Source organism: Miscanthus floridulus, chromosome 8 (assembly GCF_019320115.1).
Source record: "Miscanthus floridulus cultivar M001 chromosome 8, ASM1932011v1, whole genome shotgun sequence".
NCBI classification, from domain to species: Eukaryota; Viridiplantae; Streptophyta; class Magnoliopsida; order Poales; family Poaceae; genus Miscanthus; species Miscanthus floridulus.
The window spans coordinates 85796729-85815806 of record NC_089587.1 but is presented as its reverse complement, the minus strand read 5'-3'; the positions used below and the strand labels follow the sequence as shown (position 1 = coordinate 85815806).

General features: G+C 44.7%; 1 protein-coding gene and 1 long non-coding RNA gene across 2 annotated transcripts; both read right to left on the bottom strand.

Moving 5' to 3' along the window:
• Positions 1 to 661: 661 nt before the first annotated feature.
• Positions 662 to 16497, bottom strand: LOC136469516 (wall-associated receptor kinase 3-like). The gene is made up of 6 exons (XM_066467683.1): positions 16282 to 16497; positions 15704 to 16211; positions 10321 to 10599; positions 7402 to 7551; positions 1141 to 1848; positions 662 to 1059 (listed from the first exon to the last, which is right to left on the bottom strand). The coding sequence occupies exons 1-6, from the start codon at positions 16495 to 16497 to the stop codon at positions 662 to 664; spliced, it is 2259 nt and encodes a 752-aa protein (XP_066323780.1).
• A 989-nt stretch (positions 16498 to 17486) lies between these two features.
• On the bottom strand, positions 17487 to 18440 carry LOC136472833 (uncharacterized). The gene is made up of 3 exons (XR_010762440.1): positions 18192 to 18440; positions 17901 to 18113; positions 17487 to 17571 (listed from the first exon to the last, which is right to left on the bottom strand). It is a non-coding gene; the product is annotated as an uncharacterized lncRNA (long non-coding RNA).
• Positions 18441 to 19078: the final 638 nt, after the last annotated feature.

Genomic DNA, 19078 nt, shown 5'->3' with positions numbered 1-19078 from the left:
GCCAACCGGCCAACACAAGCATGACTGAACATATAGTATATAACCACGACAAAAATTATCAAAGCCCACAAAAAGAAGAAGAAGAAAAGAAATAGGGAAGAAATTAAGATCACCAATCAGTCGGTCAAGGAACTGGTTCTTCCATGTCACCAGGATCTAGTAGCAGGTTTTCCCTATGGTTTGTGTTTGGTACCATTGTGACTAATACATGCTCTCACAAAATAGGAAAAACATAGCAGATATTAAACAAGCCACATGTTATTTCGGACCCGGAACATTTCTTTCAAATACCGTTTCTTGAAGTTTGCATTCCAAAGCGAACTGGAAGTCTGGAACTAACTGAATCAGAGAAAGAATCTAGTACAACACCACCATCACATTCATAAATAAAAATTCAATGAGTGATCGAATTGAGCTATTGTTGCTGCAGCAAACATAATGAACACCATAAGTTTTGTAAAATGATTATGTGCTTCCCATAGCTCAGTTAGCTACAGAACATGATGTGTTCCCAACTAATTTGTACACTGCCACCATATAATACATTTTTGGATAACAAAAAAACACTAGCTTCATCCCTACAGCAGAGGAATCAGGCGCAAAACTAAGTACAACAGGATTTCTTCATTCAAACATTCAAATAACACAGACACTTGAAAGTTCATCTAGGGTACGTTGCAGACAATAAGATTTCCTTTTCCATAGTGTATTGCCTGCTTGCTTCATTGGTAACCAATTCAATCGACTTGCTGTGATCCCTGGTTTGATTTGGACCATATCTCCTTAACGTTTTAATGAAAGGAAATTGCTTCTTCCTAAAAATTAAATTCTCTAATGTCATCTCCACTTCTCTCATTGGAGGCCGGTCTTCTCCCCTCAATTTGGTACACCATGTCGCCAATCTAGCTACTTCTAGGATTTCTCCATCCTCCTCCTCCATAACCTGAGGATCTATTATGTCATCTGGTCTGCCTTCTATGAGCAATGAGGTGAAATGTGAAACAAGGTCATCACCATTGTCAGACTGATAGAAAAAAGGCTTTTTTCTAGTTAGCAATTCTACAAGAACTACACCAAAACTAAAAACATCACTCTTATCAGTTAACCGACTTGTTTTGTAGTACATGGGATCTAAGTAACCGATTGTTCCTTGAATGGCTGTAGTCACTCCAGTTTGATCAATTCTGATGTACCTTGAAGCACCAAAATCTGATACCTTTGCAGTTAAATTATCATCAAGAAGTATGTTGGTGGTTTTAATATCCCTATGAAATATTGGCATTGAAGCAGCCGAATGTAGGTAGGATAGTGCTCTAGCAACTTCAAGTGCAATTCTCAGTCGATCGGCCCATGATAATGATATTGGTCCTTCAACATGAAGATGATGATAAAGGGTTCCATTTGAAATGAACTCATAAATCAGGAGTGGAACTTCTGTCTCAAGGCAACATCCTAAGAGCTTAACCACATTTCTATGGTTTATTTGAGAAAGAACGACGACTTCATTTATGAATTCATTGATTTCTCTTTGTACTACAATCTTCGATTTCTTGATTGCCACAACATTTAGACCTAGATCCCCTTTAAACACAATACCATGCCCTCCACCACCAATCACACGCTCTCTATCGAAATTGTTTGTAGCTTTCTCTAGCTCCCTTAAGGTAATAATCATCCTCTCACTGATGTTTGCATTTCGTGATATCAGTTGTTGCAACAATAAACCGTGATTTTGCTTGAAAATTTTTTGTTTGATTTTCCTTGTCTTGATCTTACGCATTATGGAGGGACTGATGAGTGCTAGAACCAAGAAACATGTGCCGCCACCTCCAAGGCCGATGCTTAAACCTAAAGTGTAAAATGATGGGTCAAAATTCTTGAAGTTGGATTAGACAAAATATTATTCATTCCATTCCAAGGTATTGGTTGTTTTAGTTTTATCCTAAATAAAAGTCCTTTAACTTTGACAAAATTTATAGAAAATATATACTAAAATCTAAAATGTCAGATACAGTGACTACCAAGACATATCTCATTGTTGATTACGTAACTAACTTTATATTATAATGTTGGTGTATTTTTCTACAAACTTGATTAAAATTATAATAAATTTTACTTAGGATAACACTAAAACAACTAATGTGTTGAAGAAAAATGCGTAAATACAATAGGTGCACACAGTGGCTTGTTACCTGCGGATGAATCCTTGACACATCCCCCATCTGTCCTAGGGTTTCCGTAGGTCCCTCGTGGACACCGGCACTGGAAACTCCCAGGGGAGTTTAGGCAGACACCATAGCATGAGTTGTGTTCTGGGTTCTCACACTCATTTTGAAGGACCGGAAACGGCGACCAGAGGGGGGGGGGGGGGGGGGGGGGGGTGAATGGGAGCCTCAAATTTCTTTCAAAATCTTCAACCACTGTCCCAACATCAATCTCCAAAAAGCATACACGAAAGACTTGATGACCACGACCCTAGAGAAGGGTGGATGCTCCCTCAGAACACAGCGGGTCACCACAGAGCAAACGGAACACAGATCGAAGCCTAAACGAGCAAACTCCCAAAAGAAAACAGCACAGCTCCTGCAAATATCGGACACGTCCGGTATTATATCGGACACGTTCGGTATTTTCGGACACGTCTGGTATGATCTCGGACACGTCCGGTATTTTCAGCAGCCAGCTGACCAAAAGAGAAAAATCCAAAACCCCGTCAAATGGTGTCCAAAAATCATGAAATTTTAACCATAGCTCTTTAGACACCAAGGGAAGGTCTCCACCAAATTTCAGCTCAAAACTCCAAAGTGAGAAATATCGGACATGTCCTAGATCATATCGGACGCGTCCGGTATGAACGAGCAGTTTCTCGGAAAAAATCAAATCAAGCAATAACTTGATCAAATCAACTCCAAATGACTTGAAACTTTGCACAAGGGTTCACAAGCGAGTAGAAAGGCAACCTCTAAAGGATCATGTCCCGAAACAAACTCTAACTCCGTGAATCGAAGGAATTGAAGAATCCCCAAAAAAATAGGTCAAGAACTTAAATTGCTCGGATCTGCGATCTCGTAAGGAATTAGTGGATTTCCTTCGGTGAAAAGCTTCTACTCATGTCATTGATCGATCCAAGGCAACAAGAACGAACCAAAACCATCCCAAAACGAAGAAACGAGAGGGGAAACGAGAAGGGACAAAAGGAGCTCGTGAAGAACACCAAAATCACATCAAGAACACAACTAAATCATGAATCCCGGAGGGCATACGGTGGTTACGGCCACCGATTCCTTCAAAACCAAGTCACAATTTGAGTTGTGGACCTCTCTCATACATGGAAGCAAACTAGAGGAAGAAACCCTAAAGGAGAAAATGAAAACTAGAGGAGGTGAGGGAGATGGGGGCTCCCTCATCCTATTTAACAGGGCTATTACACATTCCCAGTTTTGCCCCTGGATACAAATGAGTTGAACCGCTAAGCCCAAGGGCGTTGTTGTCCAACCCGGTGTAATCTTGATCCGACGGCCACCGCGCCTTCTCATCGGTAGCTTCGCCTCGACGCGAACTCCCCGATGCCGCCACGTGCCGTCCGTCCCTCCTTGGAACCTCCGCCCGGGTTTTGAGGCCCAAACCCGTAAACCGTCCATCCGATGGTTTTGAGGTCCAAACCATCAAACCGTCCGCGAGTAGCGTACTCCATACGCGTCCCCCGCCATCCGACGTGTGTCACCGCCGTCCTCGACCGGCCGGCCCGCCAAGTCCTCCTGAGCCTCGCTCGACTCACGCGTCCGCCGTCTTGACCCAGTCAACACCGTCACTCCATGTCTTCTTGCACTTGTCGATGTCCCAAGTGTCAGCCACCGTGGCTAGTCACCCGGCCTCTGGGTCCCTCGGTCCAAGCCTCACGTCCGTCCTTCACCGCTCCCGGTCTATCGGCACGGCACGTCCTCCTTGACCTTCACCTCACCGTCGACCACCGCATCCGAGCTCCACACCTACACAACACAAGCCAAAAGACATGTTGCACACATAGCTTTCGCCATGGTAGGGTTAGTCACCACTCAACCTACTTCGTGGATCACATTGACAATCACTCATCACAAAACGAACACACAAGGGTACTTGTCAACCTTGTGTTCGCAATCTCCCCCTTGATGAGTGCATTGTCAACACCAATACACGAACAGCTTGAGCAAAAGAAAAAGAAGAAGAAGAGAAAAGAAAGAACTCACCCAAATGACCAAAAGCCAAAGAAAAGCCAAGAACCGGGTCATTTGAAAATGAGCAAAAACTTGGTCCCCAAAGACATGGGCAACGGCTCGACGCAACCAAGTAAAACAAAACTAGCCCTCAAGAAGAGGCAACGGGCTCAACGCCACTAGCAAAGCTCGAAAAGCCGAAAACCTGCTAGACCCTCCAGAAGAGGCAAAGGCTCAACACATCTAGCAAAACACCTTAAATGCAACCCCCCCTGAACAAGTGCAATCTTTCTCAAATGAATGCATATCTCTCAACTTTAGGTGAAATTGGAAGTTTCTTCCCCTTTTCTGAATATTTCTCCCCTTGTGTCATTGTGAGTGTGGAAAACTTCTCCCCCTTGTTGACACATGCACTTATCAAGCTAGAGCCCAAAGATTGCATCTCCCCCTCAAATCATGCTATGAATGCAGAAATGCACGAATGCAGAAGCTTCAAGATTATAGTAAGTAGATTGAAAAGAGGCTCTAGTTGATGCTGTCATGTATATATAGCAACACATACAAGTGCTAGCAAATGCTCAAAGTGACCAAATGTGATGAAATATGGCATTTAAGCAATTTTGATCAAGTTTGAGCAATTTTAAAAGAGGGTTCACCACCAAAGGAGCACATAGCAAAAATAGACAGGAGATCGACCTTGTGCTACACATGTATGCAAAGTGAACTACCCCAAACAAAGTTCACACATCATGTCAAGAGACAAACTGGTGGTTTGATCAAATTTGAGACACCAATTGAAAGTTATCGGAGTTATGCAACGTATTACCAAAGTTTGTCAGACAAGTGTGTGCGGGAGGTTATCTGTGCCATCAAAACCTGACTTAGCGACCATGTCAAGCCTATGCCAAAGGCAATTAGAAGCTTAAGACAATGATCTCGGTATCCATTACAGAGCTCAAGTTCACCAATGAGTGCAATTTGGAGCTATCTCGATACTCTGACATAGGATAGTACAGACCCATCTCGATCTTTTCAAATCACTTAGTTTGATTTTCAAGTTTTCGCACAAATTCAAGTTTCTCAAGCAAGTGTGTAACTCAAGGTATGAGCCGTAGCAACTAAGCATATATATGAAGCAAGAAAAAGATCTCGACACATTCTACACATGCTAGTGCCACAAGTAGTGGTGAACACATTTCATGTTTCAATAAGTTTTAATCAAGTTCACAGTTTGGAAAACAAGCTTAGTTCATAACATGCATCAATTGATCAAGAGGAGCCTAAGCCAAAAGCACATCATGTATATCCATAACATCCCCAACAAGAGCATAGTGTCAATCTAGCTACTATAAGGATGAAGCTCAGGATGCAATATGATACATGATGATATGATATGCAAGTATGATATAAAAACAAAAACAAAGGCTAAAGTACAAAGAAAAGCAAAACTAGAATACAACAACCAAAGTTTCCCTCCTCTAAAAAGGGAAACAAACTCCAAGCTCCCCTCGCAAGCGAGCAAACTAGGCTTGGTCAAGTGGTTTGGTGAAGATATCTGCGAGCTGGTTTTGGGTATCAATGTGGTGCAGATCGATATCACCTTTCTCATAGTGGTCACGCAAGAAGTGAAAGCGAACTTCTATGTGCTTTGTCTTTGAGTGAAGGACTGGGTTTTTGGCTACACTTATGGCACTGGTGCTATCACAAAACAAAGGCACTCGCCTAAACTCTAACCCAAAGTCTCTCAGAGTAGCTATCATCCAAAGCAACTGGGAACAACAAGCAGCAGCAGCAACATACTCAGCTTCTATGGTGGATTGGGTGATGCTAGACTGCTTGCGAGAAGACCAAGACACAAGAGAAGATCCAAGAAACTGACAAGTCCCCGAAGCGGACTTCCTCTCAACACGACAACCAGCATAATCCGCATTAGAATACCCACAAAGAGAAAGAGAGGAGGAGGCTAAAAACCAAAGACCAAACTCGGGTGTGAAACGAAGGTACCTGAGTATCCACTTGATGGCTTGACGATGAGACGTGCGCGGCGAAGACTGAAAGCGCGCGCACAAGCAGACTGCGAACTGGATGTCTGGTCTCGTCACCGTTAGGTACAGCAGGGACCCGATCATGCTTCGGTATTCCTTCTGGTCCACGGCTTCTCCCTCCTTGTCCTCATCCAGGGCCATCGTGGTTGACATGGGCGTCGAAAGAGGCTTGGCCTCACCCATATCAAATTTCTTGAGCACGTCCTTGGTGTACTTGCCTTGGTGCACGAACGTCCCCTCACGAGTTTGCTTGATTTGCAACCCAAGGAAGAAAGTCAATTCGCCCATCATGCTCATCTCAAATTCCCTGCTCATAGTATCTGAAAACTTGGCAACAAGAGCATGAGAAGAGCCACCAAAGATTATATCATCCACGTATATCTGAACCAAAAGGATGTCAGTGCCTTGCTTAAGGAGGAACAAAGTCTTATCTACGGAACCCATCCTAAAACCCTTATCAAGCAAGAAAGCTTTTAAACGCTCATACCAGGCTCTCGGGGCTTGTTTCAAACCATACAAGGCTTTGTGGAGTTTAAAAACATGGTTGGGGTACTTTGGATTTTCAAAGCCAGGGGGTTGCCTCACATAAACCTCTTCCTCTATGTACCCATTCAAGAAGGCACTCTTTACATCCATCTGATACAGCTTGAACCCTTTTGAAGCTGCAAATGCTAAAAGAATCCTAATGGCTTCTAGACGGGCAACAGGAGCAAAGGTTTCTTCATAGTCTATTCCCTCTTTTTGGCAAAAACCCTGAGCCACTAATCTCGCCTTGTTTCTCACCACCACCCCATCCTCACTCTGCTTGTTCTTGTAAACCCACTTTGTACCTATGGGGCGGCACTCTGGTGGAGGTGGAACTAAAACCCACACTTGGTTCCGCTCAAAGTTCTCTAACTCCTCGTGCATAGCATTAACCCAATCGGCATTAGATAGTGCGTGTCCAATATCTCGAGGCTCAAAAGAAGCTACGAAAGCAGAATGAGCGAAATGGGAAATATGATAAGACTTGGAACGCGTTACCCTTTTATCGATGTCGCCGATCATGGTCTGAGGAGGATGGCATCGCTGGATATGTCGAGGTGCACCCAAAAACAAAGTCACCTCCCCCTCATCCATAGCTAGGGCCTCCTCAGTCGATTGAGGAAGCGGCTTGCACGGACCCCATGAAGTAGAGGTGGAGGGCTCGGGGCCGTGAGCCGAAGTGGTCGAAGCTGGCTCGATCGGGGCAGCTGGTTGAGATGGCTTGAGATCATCCCAATCGATGTCATCGTCATCCTTAATGAAAATGCTGTCACCCATCTCTTCATCACCTGCACGTTCAAAGACAGAAATAGAAGAGGGCATGGTTTCATCAAAGGTGACTTCACAAGTCTCCACGACACGGTTAGTTTCAAGATTAAGCACACGGTACGCATGTGAATGAGAAGCATAACCGAGGAATATACCGTCCGAAGATCTAGATTCAAACTTGTCAAGATTACCTTGCTTAACAATGAAGCACCTGCAACCGAAGACTCGAAGATGACTCACCTTGGGTGGACGCCCAAACCGCAACTCGTAGGATGTCTTCTTTAAGAAAGCACAAAGAAAAATGCGGTTTGAAACATGGCAGGCGGTGTTGATGGCTTTGGCCCAGTAATGCCTAGGAGTCCTATGCTCATCGAGCATCGTCCTGGACATTTCAACCAAAGTCCGATTTTTGCGCTCAACAACACCATTCTGTTGAGGGACATAGGGTGAAGAAAACTGATGTTCAAGACCCAAGGAAGCACAGAAGGTGTCAAACTGAGAGTTTTTGAACTCAGTGTCTACGGATAGCTCGTATGGCATTCTTTGGTAACTCAGTTTGCAACCTCAAGATCAAGTCACGAGCATGAGAAAACGCTTCGTCCTTGCCCTCCATGAAAAACACCCAAGAATAGCGAGAAAAATCATCCACGATCACAAGAACATACCACTTCCCTCCCTCTGATCGAACCCGAGCCGGACCAACAGTGTCCATATGGAGTAGCTCACCAGGTCTCGTGGTCATGACCTGAGTCACTGGAGGATGGGAAGCAGCCACCATCTTTCCATGGCGACAAGGATGGCATACCAGATCCTTCTCAAACTTAAGTTTGGGTAATCCTCGGATCATGTCAAGAGAACTCAACCTCACTAGGAGATCGAAGCTCAAGTGACCAAGTCTCCTATGCCACTTCCACAAATCAGAAGAAGATCCAGCAACCAAACAGCGAGAAGAACCGAAAGACTGAGAGAAATCAGCTCTGAAAACTCGGCCGAAAGGAATGATCTAACAAACTAGATGTCCCTGAGAATCGAGCACACGAGAAAGTCCAGTCTTAAAGCGCACCTCAAACCCATCTTGAAGGAGTTGCAAAACAAAGAGCAAATTGAAATGCAGGCTTGAAACCAAAGCAACATCCTTCAAGATAAAAGACTCATTGACCCGAATGATCCCACGAGACAACACCTTACCTTTGCTATTGTCCCCAAATGTGATGTACTCCTTGTATTGCATGGGGTCGAGGCTGGAGAACCATTTGGAACTTCCGGTCATGTGGCACGAACATCCGGAATCAACAAGCCATGTGTTCTCCAGGCCTTCGCTCTGCATCAATAGAAAGACAGGGGGTGAGCAAATGGCACAACACTGGGGTTAGTGAAATGAGGAGAATACCAGTGTTGAGTCATTTGCCCTAGAAAAGTGTTAGGAAAAACGCCATACATGCCATGTCCCATTGGAGAGAAGCGATCACCACATGGGGAAAAACGTGGTCCGCTAGGAGTGTGGGACTGAAAGCCACCATCGCGAGGTCCAGAGTCATATAGATCATGACTTGGGCCATGCCGGGCACGACCACCATGTGGTCTTGCCACCTGAGGCCTAGCACCTTGAGGCATTGCACCTCTAGGCCTAACACTGTGCCTCTAAATAGGCAGTACATGTACACCATGGGGAGGACGATACATGTTTCGATTGTTCAACTCGTACTTGCGCCGCTCATCTCTCTTCCTCCTAAAGCAAAACTCAGCCAAATGACCATCTCTATGGCAATAGTCACAGTGGTACCTCACCTCTCTCTTGGATGGTGGTTGACTCACTCTCTTGTGGATGTGGTTCACTCTCTGAGGCTTTTTGGCTTTAGGAAGGGGTGCACTAGAGATGTTGGGTAGAGTATCGAGTGAGTTCCGAAAGTGGTTCGGTTTGGGAACCCAAACTTGCTTGGATGGTGGAGCTTTTGGTGGTTCTTCAAACACACCATCTTTGATCATAGGCTTGGTAGACTCTGGTGGAGGGATCTTGATCAATTTGGGAGTGTTGGTGGGTTTCTCACTTGGGTTCAAACCACTATGTTCACCAACCTTGCCATAGACATGCTCACCCTTCCCACCTATAGCAAAGCCTACTCCCGATGAGTCAGTTCCCCGCCTGAACTGGCTCACCATCATGCCCAACTAAGGCTCACTGCACGACACCCAGCTCAAGATGGACCGAAGTTGTGTGTTTTCTTCCTTGGTTCCCATCTTGTCATGCCTGTAGGACTCAAGCTCCAACACCAAAGCTTCACATCGAACACATGTAGTGGTGGTGCTATCTGAGTTGGCCTTCTCAAACTTAGCAAGTTTGGCAACCTTCTCTACCAACTCAGATTGCAAGCCTGAGCAGGACTTGCATGCACCGAGCAACCTAGAACGAGACTTTAGCTCATCACATTCATCAAGCAAAACAGCATACTTGGATTGCAAGTCAGAGAGGTTAGACATGTGTATAGCGCACTCATCGCACTCCTCCTCCTCTGACACCACTACACCACTCTTGGCAAGCTCCAACTCCTTCAAAGCAACCTCTAGCTGGTCCTTAAACTCTTTTCTCTCGCGGGCAGCACGCTTAAGCAACTTATCTTGACTCATCAATGTATCATTCATAGTATCAAGCTCAAGCATAAGTGAGTCAAGTGTGGGCAGTACCTCATTTTCGTCGTCATCGATGTCGACGTCCTTTTTGAGCTTTGCTCCACCGTCAACCGCCATAGTGCAAAACCCACCACGGTTTGCACCGGCAACAAAGCAGAGACCGTTGAGCTTGTCCTCGCGCTTCTTCTTGGACTCATCGTCGGTCAAGGGAGAAGAAGAGTGATCATCGTCAGAGTCGTCATCGAGGTCGCTGAGGGAGGCGAGGAAGGCGCGTTCTTGAGCTTTGGCCTTCCTACGGTACGCCTTCTTGATCGCCTCCTTATCGAAGCCGCCCTTGGCCTTGTGCTTGCCGGAGGTGTAGTCGCGCTTATCCTTGCGCTTGCCAGAGTCATACTTGTTGGTGAAGGGCTTCTTCTTGCGGCAGTGCGCGACAAAGTGGTCTGGATCTCCACATCCATAGCATCCCTCCTTCGGGCCACCACTGCGTCGGCGGTTCAAACGGTTGTTGTGAAACCGAGAGAACCGACTGATGACGAGTGCCAACTCATCATCCCCAAGAGACTCCAGCTGCTCCTCTGTGACTGACATCAAGCATGACAAAGAGAAAGAAGCTTGTGAAGGGTTAGTCAATGAACTTGAACCACTACCTGAGACCAAAGCCATGGTTGGTGCAGAAGGATTCTTGAGCTTGGCTTGGGTTTGGTAGTCGATCTCTATGGACTTGAGCTTGCTGAAAAGCTCGTCGACGGTGAGGGTGTCATAGTTGGCCGACTCGATGATCGCCGACACCTTCACATCCCATACCTTTCGATCAAGGGCATAGAGAAGCTTGAGCGCCCTCTCATGATCACTATAAGGTAGGTTGGCCTTGTTCGCTTTCATTTTGTTGACAATAGTCTGAAAGCGGGAAAACATGGCATCGATGGACTCGCCATCAAACTGAGAGAAGTTCTCGTACTCGCGCTTGTACATCTCGTAGAGTCTGGTCTTGACCTGTGCGGTCCCCTCGTGATAGCTCTAAAGCCTCACCCAGATCTCTCGAGCTGTAGTACAATCGGAGACACGCTCAAACTCAGAAAGCGAAAGACTCAAGAAAAGCACACTGCGAGCTTTGCTATTTGCGTTGTGCCGATCCTTGTGATCCTGGGTGGTACATGCCGCAACAGGGAGCACAACATAAGTAGCATCCTCACAAATTTCCCAGACGAGCCAATCAATCCTCTGGAGATGCGCAGACATGCGGATCTTCCAATAAGGATAGTTGGACCCATCAAAGTGCGGTGGTTTGCCGGAACCACGCTCCATGTCGCCTTCGTGGATCACGGACCGATTAAGGTGGAATGATCCTTAACCGGCTCTGATACCAATTGAAGGACCGGAAACGGCGACCAGAGGGGGGGGGGTGAATGGGAGCCTCAAATTTCTTTCGAAATCTTCAACCACTGTCCCAACATCAATCCCCAAAAAGCATACACGAAAGACTTGATGACCACGACCTTAGAGAAGGGTGGATGCTCCCTCAGAACACAGCGGGTCACCACAGAGCAAACGGAACACAGATCGAAGCCCAAACGAGCAAACTCCCAAAAGAAAACAGCACTGCTCCTACAAATATCGGACACGTCCGGTATTATATCGGACATGTCCGGTATTTTCGGATACGTCCGGTATGATCTCGGACACGTCCGGTATTTTCAGCAGCCAGCTGACCAAAAGAGAAAAATCCAAAACCCCGTCAAATGGTGTCCAAAAATCATGAAATTTTAACCATAGCTCTTTAGACACCAAGGGAAGGTCTCCACCAAATTTCAGCTCAAAACTCCAAAGTGAGAAATATCGGACACGTCCTAGATCATATCGGATGCGTCCGGTATGAACGAGTAGTTTCTCGGGAAAAATCAAATCAAGCCATAACTTGATCAAATCAACTCCAAATGACTTGAAACTTTGCACAAGGGTTCACAAGCGAGTAGAAAGGCAACCTCTAAAGGATCATGTCCCGAAACAAACTCTAACTCCGTGAATCGAAGGAATTGAAGAATCCCCAAAAAAATAGGTCAAGAACTTAAATTGCTCGGATCTGCGATCTCGTGAGGAATTAGTGGATTTCCTTCGGTGGAAAGCTTCTACTCATGTCATTGATCGATCCAAGGCAACAAGAACGAACCAAAACCATCCCAAAACGAAGAAACGAGAGGGGAAACAAGAAGGGACAAAAGGAGCTCGTGAAGAACACCAAAATCACATCAAGAACACAACTAAATCATGAATCCCAGAGGGCATACGGTGGTTACGGCCACCGATTCCTTCAAAACCAAGTCACAATTTGAGTTGTGGACCTCTCTCATACATGGAAGCAAACTAGAGGAAGAAACCCTAAAGGAGAAAATGAAAACTAGAGGAGGTGAGGGAGATGGGGGCTCCCTCATCCTATTTAACAGGGCTATTACACATTCCCAGTTTTGGCCCTGGATACAAATGAGTTGAACCGCTAAGCCCAAGGGCGTTGTTGTTCAACCCGGTGTAATCTTGATCCGACGGCCACCCCACCTTCTCATCGGTAGCTTCGCCTCGACGCGAACTCCCCGATGCCGCCACGTGCCGGCCGTCCCTCCTCGGAACCTCCGCCCGGGTTTTGAGGCCCAAACCCGTAAACCGTCCATCCGATGGTTTTGAGGTCCAAACCATCAAACCGTCCGCGAGTAGCGTACTCCATACGCGTCCCCCGCCATCCGACGCGTGTCACCGCCGTCCTCGACCGGCCGGCCCGCCAAGTCCTCCTGAGCCTTGCTCGACTCACGCGTCCGCCGTCTTGACCCGGTCAACACCGTCACTCCATGTCTTCTTGCACTTGTCGATGTCCCAAGTGTCAGCCACCGCGGCTAATCACCCGGCCTCTGGGTCCCTCGGTCCAAGCCTCACGTCCGTCCTTCACCGCTCCCGGTCTGTCGGCACGGCACGTCCTCCTTGACCTTCACCTCACCGTCGACCACCGCATCCGAGCTCCACACCTGCACAACACAAGCCAAAAGACATGTCGCACACATAGCTTTCGCCATGGTAGGGTTAGTCACCACTCAACCTACTTCGTGGATCACATTGACAATCACTCATCACAAAACGAACACACAAGGGTACTTGTCAACCTTGTGTTCGCACATTTATATCTACAAAATAAATGTACATTGAAGATTATTAAGAAGAAAAATGTATGTTTGAAAATAGATATAAACTGGCAGTGCACTTGTCCATCAACCCATGCTCTTGCACGAGCAAGAACCTTATAAGACATAAATAATATTCAAAGTCTAGGGATAACTTAAGGACCAAAAGGACAATAAAATTTCTTATCCTTGCCTAAATAATTTTTATTCATTCTCTAATACACTCATATAGCTACTGTGTAATCTCTATTTAAATGATAGCCTTCAATTATCAATTATTCTACATGGCTTGTATCCATAGTTTTAGTTTTCCCTTGTTTGATTCACTCCTTAGTGTATCATTGCCTCGTATTGGTTAAACCATAGCTTAAGTTATGCTAGCTCTTGTAGCAGTCCATATGTCATGACTATGTGAACATAGATTTTGACTTTCTAGTGCAGTTTGGACCTTATTAGTTCTGTACATTCTATTCAAAATTCTTTATTTTATTAAAATTATCTGTTCTACTCCATTCGTTCTAAATTATAAGTCGCTTTGACTTTTTTGGTACATCCATTTTGTTATGCATCTAAATATAATAATATGTCTAGATACATATCAAAATGGATGAACCAAAAAAGTCAAAACGACTTATAATTTGGAACGGAGGGAGTAGTTCCCAACTTATACTCTTAGTTATCACATTGGCAGAAACAATCATTTCGGCCTGCACTGAGTGCTCAAGATGTGAATTTACTAAAATTATGCGTGAAGTATTGTATTACTTTTTATAAAAACTAAATCAATACATTTAATCTATGAATATAAATATATTACAGTGTTTCAATAAAATGTATAAATTTATTTATTATTGTCATGGATAATTAATATAATTCAAAAGACGTTGTTAGTGTCATATGTGATTCAGTCAGGAAACAATTTCATGATTCATATGCATATGCCCTCAAAGTATATATATTTACGGATCATGCATGTACATATACTTAGTTTATAGGTGGCAAGTAGCATATATGTTTAGATTGAGTTTGTTTTCTAATATTAATAGTGGTAGATGTGGCACATAATCAGGGGTATTTTAAGACATTTTTCTAATATCATACTGGGTAATTTAGATGTACAATTAAAGGATTATTATTTTGGTTTACTTTTAGTATTGTCTCATGGAAGTATTTAGATGCAAATTTGGAGAGTTGATTCGTAGTATCTTTCATAATAATAGTGGGTAATTTAAATGAAAATTTAGGTAGTTCCTTTACATTTTATTTCAAAATAGCAGAAGTGATTAATATATATATATATATATATATATATATATATATATATATATATAATATAATTGCAATGGTGGGTAATGTTTTGAGTATAATGTTAACATTACTAATTGGCGAGTTCTTTAGAAACCTCCACACTAATCCTCATGTAATAAAAAATAATAAATACAAAAATTATTGAAAAATTCAAAAACATTGTGCCACCATGTAGACTCTAATTAAAGTTGACAATAATAGCCATTATGTCTATTCTATTTTCTAAAATATTACCCATGCAAAAAAAAAAAATCTAAAACAAAACTATAAATATATATTTAAACTATGGTCGTATGCCATTATAAAATGCTTCAAAATAACACCAAAAATTATATCTAAATTACCTCATCTCCGCCACTATCCAAATACCCTATGTGAACCCTCTCGTACTATATCTAAATTACCTTCCTCTACCATTACAAAATTGTTAAACTCCCCGATCGTTTCCCAAGTTACCCACTTATGCAAATATGGAAAATAATCTAAGGTAACCCATAAGTATGCATCTACATTGCACCATTATTAGAAATAACCAAAAGTAAGCACACATATGCCATTCTGAAAAACTATTGTAGGGAACCCCCTTGGCTTGTATCTAAATTACTTACCTCCACCATTATTAATTGTAACATAAAGTAACTCCTAAATTTGATCCTAAATTGTCTTATAAAGATATCCCAATGTACTTATATATATATATATATTCTTCTATAAATTACTCACGTTTGTTATAGTTAATATAGCAAAAATTAACTCAAGGTGTACATGCATGATGTGTGTCACCGTTTAGAAAATATATACATGTACATAGGAAACGATGATCATAGTAATGTCCATATCAAATACACAAGGAAGTGTGATAAAATTAGAGAGGGAAACTATGAACGTGGATATTAAATAATGTATATAGAATAATTCATAACTAAAATCTATCCGGATAAAGATAATAAATTATCTAATAAGGAGATCTATATATATTAGAGTATGAAAACATCGGAAAGAGCAAAGATAAGAAATTTCGGATAGTTAAAGGTTCAAATTTATCCATGAATTATTGGATGTGAAGATGAACCTTTGCATCCGTTGACGAGGTAAGGATTGCCCTTGTATCCATTGGAGCAATTACAGGTGTAGTAGCCGGCATCGTTGTTGTTGCAGTCGCTATTCTTGCTGACACACGCGTAGTCCTTGCTGAGTTTTTTTGCATCTTCACATTTCTTCTTTGTAATCCCCCAATCCATCACAACAGGGACCGTAGCATTATTTGTGTCATAGAACGCCGTCGAGGTGAGATAAGTGGTGCTGAAATTGAAGGCTTTCTTGTCCATCACAGTAACATAATTCCATGGGTGCTCCCTCCATATCTGACTATTGTTGTTGTTCTCCTGGACGAACAAGGCTTCAGTAGACTTCACGTCCTTGGGGAGGTCCAACTGGCAGCACCCAGCATTAGGATTGCATGTGCCGTTCACGGGATTTTCCACGCATATCGGCAAGCGGCCGACCCTGTACTGCGAATGTTTCATATCAGCTAGCAGCTGTTTAGAGTGCTGCGAGGAACGATGACTAATTTTAGAGAGCTGTGGATAGAATAAAAAAAAGAGTTTAGAGAGCTGTGGATAGCATATCAAGAAGACTAATTTTACTTACATCATAGTTGCTGATGATGTAGCCAACAAACCTATTGCAGCCGAGAACGATGACTTTGCTATCATGGCGCGAAATCACGTAGGGCGTGCCGGTAATGTCCATTCTCTCCCCGGGGGTTGGCAAACTTGTCTTCCCCTTAATCGCGGATTCGTTGTAGCGTTGCCGAGATATACGAGTCTTGATCCAGGCCTTGTTATGCTGCACGGAGATGTTCATCACCTCCAACTTACCATTAAACAGCTTGGTGCCGCCCGCAGTCGTCGTGCAGTTGAGATGAAAGCGCTTGTCCTCGTTGATTGCGCATCGAAGTTCCAAGGCGAACGGGAACTGGACGTCGATGTCGCCGCACCTCGCGTTCGTTGGGCAGTCGATCGGGCCTCGGTGACATCGGGACGTCTGTGGTGGCAGCGGCGGCGGCGGCGAGCACCCACACGACCACCGGAAGGCAGAGAAGACGACGACGTGAGAACTCCATGGGACGCACTACCGGACTCCCGGCCTTTGCCGAGAGCCCGAAGCTCTCGGCAAAGAGCCGTCGGCAAAACATCTACCGGCAAAGTATTCTTTACCGAGAGCACCTCTCGGCAAAATATTTACCGAGAGTAATTTCAAGGCTCTCGGTAAACTATAGCTCTCGGCAAACTGGCGCGCCCCAGTAACGACTTACCAACCGCTAACGGTGTGACAGCGTCTTTGCCGAGAGCGACCGTCGGCAAAGAATTGTTAAAAAAAAAAGATCTGCGGCCGAGATGGTTTTAAAAAAAAATAGGTTTGCCGAGAGCCGACCACCAGGCTCTCGGCAAAGAGGCTTCTTTGCCGAGAGTTAGGCTCTCGGCAAAGAGTCCAGAGAGCATTTTTTTTATTTTTGTTTATATTTCCAGCTTCAACAACACATATTTCACAAATATAACACATCATCCACATCACATATATCACAAATATGTCATCCACATCACATATATCACAAATATGTCATCCACATCACATGTCTCACATTATAATCCATCTAAACATCTCAAATCCAACAACACATGTTCATCTCAAAGTGCTAAGTTCATCTCACACAAGTTCATGTCACAAAGTGCTAATACATGATGAAGAACAACAGGCTCACCCCCAAGGCTCCCACCCTCCCGACGACGGCCGCTGCTGTGGCGGAAGGTGTGGATACGGCTGGTACCCTGACCCTCCCGACGACTGCTGATGCGGCGGAAGTTGTGGATACGGTTGGTGCCACGACCCTCCCGACGGCGGCTGCTCAGGCACATCATTCGAACCCGCCGATTGATTCTGCACAAAGGAGAAGAAAAATTAGAAATTATAGTAATACTAAGGCATGCAATTGTAATCTAAACATAGACAAGTCAAAATTTGCAGAACTAGGTATAAAATTATAATCTAAGCCTAGACACATCAAAATTTCGGCAGCACCTCCCCTGTACGGTGGGGTTTTCAAAACCTGCAAGAAAACAAACGGCACGATGGCCGCCCACCACATATCAACGGCACGATGGCCGGCACACATATATATCAACGGCACGAAGGCCTCCCATCACATATCAATGGCACAATGGCCGACATGCACAGTAAAGAGCTTTTGTTAGAGAAGTTGAACTCACGTATGAGTAAGGTGGGTATGGGTAAGGCGGTGGAGGAGCGAACAGCTCTAGTGGCGCTGGACGACCCATCGTGACGCCAAGACTTGCCACGTACTGAGCCAAGGCGTCAAACCTCGCCCGCTCGGCCTCCCACCTCTGTCGCTCGGCCTCCCGCTCCCTCTGTCGCTCTTCCTCCACCCTAGCCTTATGCTCCTCGAGCGCATGCACCTGGGCCTATAATTTTTCACCGCATTGTTACAAGCAATTTCGAGGAATGTTAAACCAATGATCGACGAATAAAACAGAAATAACCTGTAGTGCTGCCACACGATGCGTCGAAGTGTCCTGCCTTGGGCGTATGGGCACGCTACCGCTCGTGCTGCTTGTCCGGACCTGTGAGAGAGTGGGAGTGGTGTGCGGGTCGAGCGTGCTGTTGCCGATGAGGTACCGCCCATGCTTCTTGCCTCCTCCCACCCTCATGACGATGTCGCCGTCAATGTCCGCGGTGTGCGGATCCCAGTCTGCCCCATGGACTCCCCTTGCCGCCTCGGTGTACTGACTGATGCGCTTAGGGATGCTCTCATTGGTGAACGACTTGGCTGGGTCGTCCGGGTTCCAGTTGATGTTGTCTGACGCCTTGCCCTTGTGGGCCAGAACCCATGACTTGAGCTCTCCGCATGGCTAGTTTTGATGTGTAGCCGACTGCGAGAAAAACAACAAGACAATTATAAATCATGCAGGAATAAACGTTTGAAAGAATAAATGAAGCTACACCAAGTCACGTACCCATCTAGCCCCGAATTTGTGGATGTTAAGGTTGCCCTGGTGGTGTGATACACCTGGCATCAGCAAACGTCGTTCCCGGAGGACGGTGTGGTTATCCGCCCAATTGCCACTCACCCACCTGTTGACCATCATCTGCCAGGCCCGCGTTTTATTAGCGCACCAGCCAGGAGGCACCTGTACGACATCAAATACATTGACAGATATAAGAACAATTCAAGCCTACCCAATCTAAGAAGAAATCAATATTGATGTTGTATATTTACCTTCAGATACTGCTCTTTGGTCAGATGCATTAATCTTGCATCTTCTTTCTTTACCTTCCGAAGCTCGTAGACGGCACAGTAATCGATGATGGCCTGGAGCCGCGCCTCGTAATGCATGTCTGAGATGCGACCTCTAAAAGATTTGGCCAA

Coding starts and splice junctions, on each gene's coding strand:
- LOC136469516 (XM_066467683.1), bottom strand. CDS start 16,497: ATGAACATCTCCGTGCAGCATAACAAGGCCTGGATCAAGACTCGTATA. Junction 7,552..10,320: donor GCGCGAGGACAAGCTCAACG/GTCTCTGCTTTG, acceptor TTGAACGTGCAG/GTGATGAAGAGATGGGTGAC. Junction 1,060..1,140: donor AGCCATTCAAGGAACAATCG/GTTACTTAGATC, acceptor TAGTTCTTGTAG/AATTGCTAACTAGAAAAAAG.